This window comes from Humulus lupulus, chromosome 6, assembly GCF_963169125.1.
Source record: "Humulus lupulus chromosome 6, drHumLupu1.1, whole genome shotgun sequence".
NCBI lineage: Eukaryota > Viridiplantae > Streptophyta > Magnoliopsida > Rosales > Cannabaceae > Humulus > Humulus lupulus.
In genome coordinates, this window is record NC_084798.1 from 68,103,975 (window position 1) to 68,109,803 (window position 5,829).

At 36.2% G+C, this 5,829-nt stretch overlaps 1 protein-coding gene across 1 annotated transcript; it reads right to left on the reverse strand.

The window, feature by feature from the left end:
• Positions 1-3,862: 3,862 nt before the first annotated feature.
• On the reverse strand, positions 3,863-5,480 carry LOC133785186 (uncharacterized). The gene is made up of 2 exons (XM_062224440.1): positions 4,653-5,480; positions 3,863-4,549 (listed from the first exon to the last, which is right to left on the reverse strand). Exons 1-2 carry the CDS (start codon positions 5,478-5,480, stop codon positions 3,863-3,865), a joined length of 1,515 nt encoding a protein of 504 aa, XP_062080424.1.
• Between the last annotated feature and the right edge of the window lie 349 nt (positions 5,481-5,829).

Consider the following 5,829-nt stretch of genomic DNA (forward strand, 5'->3'; position numbering starts at 1 on the left):
AAATACAAGTGTTTCTATTCTAAATGTGTCATCTAGTGAAACTAACGGAGACTAATAGGCGAAATTGACAAAAGTTTGTAAACTATTCAGCAAAAAAAAAAAAAGTTTGTTTACTCACCTGAATAAAGAAAAATTTAACGGACATTTTTATTTATTTTTATTAAATTTGTATTAATGACATATAAAATTTTCAAATAAATAAATAATATTACCTATAAAAAATGACTTGTATATATTAAAAAAAAATCAAAATATTATTTATGATTTAAAATATATATATATAGGGAATAACTACAACACATCCCATTTTTTTGCAACACTGGTGCATTATTTTCTATTTTCGGCATGTGGATAGATATAATCCCAAATTTTTTTATATGACGGTACACATTGTAAGTATTTAGAATATCCTGCAAATTTTGAAGAAATTCTGAATAGTTTACGAAGCCAAAAATAAAGTTCAAACTGTCAAATTTTACATGCGTACACAAAAAACTAGCACGCGTGCAACAGATAGTTTAGACTCTGTTTCGGTACCATAATTTATTTACAATTTCTTAAAAATTTGTAGGATGTTCTAGATAGCTATAATGTACACCATCGTATAAATTGTTTTTGGGATTATAACTATTCAGGTACCGAAATAGAAAAAAGATGCATCAGTGTTGCAGAAAAAGGGGATGCGTTGTAGTCGCTCCCTATATATATAATATGATAATCTTTTTAAATATAAATTATAATTTTTTTAATAAAAATTAAGATTATGTATTATTTATTATTGTTGTAATGATTTTTTATAACATTTAAATTTATATTAAAATAAATATTAAATATCTAATTTTGTGTTAAATATTATTATAACAATAATTTATATTAATATTTTAATCCATATTAATATAATTAGTTAAAAAATAAGATTATATATTATATATTCCTATCATAATAATATTATAACACTTAAATTTATATTAATAGAATTATTAAATATCTAGTCTTGTATTATATATTATTGTAATAATAATATTTTATAACATTAAAATTTGAATTTATATTAATATAATTATTAAATATATAGTCTCATATTAACTATTTTTTTTTTTTTATCAAGAAGAAGGTTACTTCATTAATCAACTAGCAAATCAAACAATGAACATATCAGTCAAAACTTACATCCAAAACCAAAAGGGAAAACCCTCTAACCCAAGCTAAGAGAAACAACCAGAAAACTCAAAAACTAGAATTACATGGTTAATCTATCTAAAAATCTCTGCTCATGGGATGAGAGATCCCTATTTTTTACAATGAAAAATCTATACTTCATCCTTAATTTGATATCAGTAGTTATGCTATTTGCAGACCAAGAACAACTATAAAAAACACAACGATTTCGGTTCCTCCATATTCCATACACCACAGCTGCTAGCACCTAAAAAATTATGTCTGCTATCACACCAGACCTCCTATTAGAAATCCAAACCAGCCAGCTAGGAAAGCCAATTGGCCATGCTTGAAACCCCAGCCAGCTGAAATTAGTTATGAGAACTTTCCTAGATAGACAGCAGTCAAAAAACAGGTGGCCAAGGGACTCATTAACCACTCCACAGACTGGACAAAGCTGAGATTCGAGCATCACTTTGAAACGAACCAAGTTATCACAGGTTAATAGATAGGTGTTAATAGTTTTCCAAAGCATAAGCCTATGTTTCGGTAATGACAACCTTCACCAAACAGCTTTGTGATAGCCAACTGGCTGCTGGCAAAGTGAACTGTTATACGGTTGAGAAGGGTGAAACTTCCCAGCATGACCAGCAGCCTTAATCTCTCCATAGCTGTAGATATCCCTGAGTTTACAAAGTTTTCTCCAATACCAGCTAGTGTCAGGAGGAATCTGATATGACCAGAACTCAATCCCTTTTAAATATACTGCATTTATCCACTTAACCTACAACAAGTCTTGCTTCTCAGTTATGGCCCAAATTTACTTAGCTAATATTGCTTTGTTCCAAGCTAAGTCATTCTTAAAACCCAGACCACCATAAACTTTTGGGAGAAAAACCTTATTCCAAGAAGCTAAATGAATTTTACTTCTATTTCCATTAGCTCCCCAATGAAAGCTTCGACATAATTTCTCAGTCTCCTTGATAATGCTTTGCGGAAGAGTAAATATCCCCATCTAATAGTTTCTAAGACCAAAAAGTATAGAGTGAATAAGCTGAATTCTACCAGCAAACGATAGGTTCCTCTTGGCCCAGTTATGAATTCGCACTCTAAACTTTTGAATAATGACATCACAATCCTCATGCTTCCATTTTGTTGGCCTCATAGGGACCCCAAGATATTTAAGGGGAAAGGTGCCTTCGGTCAGCTGCAGCTCAGTAGCAAGCCTCTTCCTGTCCTCGGCTGAAACCCCTCCAAAATACACATGAGACTTGCTGGTATTTGTTTCCAGCCCAGAAACAGAGCTGAACTCCTCAAAGGCCTTCTTCAGCACTTGAACAGAAGCTAGAGTGCCTTTACAGAACAAGAGTAAGTCATCTGGAAAACAAAGATTAAGTAAATTCAAGCTTTTACACATCGAATGGTGTCTAAAAGATGAGTCAAGAGCAGCCATTTGGAGTCTTCGAGTTAGATAATCCATGATTAAAACAAATAAAAAGGGAGATAATGGATCTCCTTGCCTAAGCCCCTTTTCACCCTTAAATTTTCCTTGCACCCTGCCATTCATAAGTAATAAGTTGGAGGTGTTTGTCAGGCAGGTCATTATCCATTTGATAAATCTCTCCGGGAAACACAACTTTGATAATAGATCTCCAATAAACCACCAATCGACAATGTCATAGGCTTTGCTAATATCTATTTTAATAGCACACCTTGGGGAAGCAGCTGATCTCCCATAGTTCTTAATAAGGTCTTGAAAAATCATTATGTTGTGAGCTATTGATCTGCCTTTCACAAACGCACCCTGATTAGATTGAACCAAAATGGGTAGAACCTTAGCTAAACGAGAACAAATTAGCTTGGATATACACTTATAAATGGTAGAGCAGCATGCAATCGGTCTATAGTCACTTGCCCTTGAAGGATTCTCACACTTGGGAACCAGAGATAAAGTGGTGTCAAGGAACTCCTCAGGGATTTTGCCTGTATCAAAAAACTGACTAATAGCTCTACATATTTCATTCCCAAACTCCTGCCACATAGCTTTGAAAAACCCTAAACCAAAACCATCAAGGCCTGGGGATTTTATGCTAGGATTACTGAATAAAGCCGCTCTAATTTCTTGATGAGAAAACGACCTTAACAAGGAAAGCTGCTGGTCAACATTCAGTTTGGGACCCAACTCGACACAGTGAGTATTAATCTTCTTCTTAACTAAACTAGGTCGTCCCATAATGCTCCTGAAGTGGTTCAAAAAATGAGTAACCACCTCAGCAAAATTATCCACCAAATGGCCCTGCTCATTAATAAACGAAGCTATCCGATTTTCAGCTCTTCGTTTCTTCAAGTAAGCATGGAAATAGGCTGTATTCGAGTCTCCCTTCCTTAGCCAATCTATCTTACTTCTCTGAGTCAGAAAACTATAATACATATGTTCTTGCCTGCTGTAGACTTCAACTGCTGTCTTGACTTCATTTTGGATAGCTAAATCTCTTGGGACTTGCTGAGCAAGAAGACGAGCATCCTGAAACTCTTGTTTTGCCTTCTGAAATTGAGCTCCAATATCTCCAATTTGATCCCTATTAAACTTTTTCAACTGATCTTTCAGCCGCAACATTTTAAGGTAAAGAGCCTTTAAACCAGTCCCCTGAGAATGCTTACTCTAGCTATCAATAACCACATCTTTGAAACTTCTATGGTCTGCCTAGAAGTTATAGAACCTGAATAGCTTGACACCCAAGAACTCCATTGTCTGAATAGATATAGTACAAGAACAGTGGTCTGAAATTGTTTCCCATTTGAAAACAGCTGTGGAAGTAGGAAATAAATCCTGCCATTTCTCATTAGCATAAGCATGATCAATTTTAGAATAAATTCGAGCCTGGCCTTCTTGATTATTCGTCCAAGTATAAAATGAACCTGTTTCATTAAGCACTTCAAGCTGAGAATTAGCTAACCATTGAGAAGAATCAACAAGCTCAACTTTGGAAACAGGCTTTCCTCCGTCCCTTTCATTAGCTTTAAACACTGCATTAACATCTCCCAAAATTACCCAACCATCAGCTGTACTCATAGGTAAGTTATGCCATAAGTTCTTCCTTTCCTCCAACGTATTACGCCCATATACAAACATAACACTAAAAGGGAAATTCAAATCAGCCATTCGAACTTGACAGTGAACAAACTGACTAGTTTCTTCAACCACAGTAACCTTAACAAAGGCCCTCCTCCAAATTATAAGGATTTTTCCTTCAGTAATCGAACTAGAGTAGTACTCCCAGTTCAAAAACCTATTAGCCATCATTTCAATAACTTTTGACCCCCTCATTTTTGTTTCCAAAAGAGCACCCACTCCGACTTTATTCTCACTACAAAGATTCAAAACTTCAACCTGCTTTTTCGGACCATTCAAACCCCTTAAGTTCCAGCTCAAAACATTACAATTATCCATGAGATGAGCAAGGAACACTTAAGCCTTCTTTCCCTCTCTCTACCTGATCTTGCAGAACCATAAAGTAACTGGACTGAGGCTTCCCTGATGCAACCGAGCCTGAGTTATCCCTTTGCCGTCTCCTGTCTGCTTTCCCCTGCTTGTAAACCACCTTCTTAGGAGATTGCCAAACTGTTTTAGACCCAATCTTGCCATTCTCATCTGGCGACACCTCAGTAATATGTTGTATCTTACCAGCAACCATTTCCTCATTAATAGAACTCTTTTTTGAAGATGAAATCCCAGCAGAAATCACAACACCTTCCTTCCCCTTATCTTTCCTTGTCACAGCAGAAACATTAGTATCATCCTTACCCTTGTCTCTCCCTATCATTTCAGAACTCTTTGAAGGAGAGACCTTCAGCTTCCCCTGATCTTTCTGTTCCTTACGGCAGTCAGCCATAGTGTGGCCATATCCAGCATAAGTTTTGCACTTCTTAGGTAACCATTCATATTCTACCCCTTGTTCTAATAACTGGCCATGCTCATTCAAAAATTGTATTGTCCTAGGCGGGTTATCATTAATTTCCATCTCCACCATAATCCTAGCAAACTGAACTCTAGAACGTTCACGAGTAAACTTGTCCACCATGATTGGCTTGCCTAAAGTACTAACAAGAGCACTAAGGCATTTGATTCCCCAATATTGGAGCCCAAGATCTTGTAGTTGGATCCAAAGTGGAACTGACCGTATCATTCGAAAAGCACTCAAATCTGAAGACCAGGGCCGAATGATCACTGGTTTCCTATCAAAGTGAAGAATTCCAGTTTCCAAAACCCGATCCCTTGTTGCATCATCATTAAATTTAACCATAGTTAGACCTATTGCCATCCTAGCTATTTGAGCAATCCCTAAGTGGCCCCAAACCCTTTTGATAAACCCTAGCAAACTGAACTCTAGAACGTTCACGAGTAAACTAGTCCACCACGATCGGCTTGCCTAAAGTACTAACAAGAGCACTAAGGCATTTGCTTCCCCAATATTGGAGCCCAAGATCTTGTAGTCGGATCCAAAGTGGAACTGACCGTATCATTCGAAAAGCACTCAAATCTGAAGACCAGGGGCGAATGATCACTGGTTTCTTATCAAAGTGAAGAATTCCAGTTTCCAAAACCTGATCCCTTGTTGCATCATCATTAAATTTAACCATAGTTAGACCCATTGTCATCCTAGCTATTTG

What these genes read in the sequence shown, in the direction of transcription:
- LOC133785186 (XM_062224440.1), bottom strand. Translation starts at nt 5,480, where the DNA reads ATGGCAATAGGTCTAACTATGGTTAAATTTAATGATGATGCAACAAGG. An exon ending in TTATGGTTCTGCAAGATCAG is followed by an intron (nt 4,550 to 4,652) that starts GTAGAGAGAGGG and finishes CCGAAAAAGCAG; the next exon opens with GTTGAAGTTTTGAATCTTTG.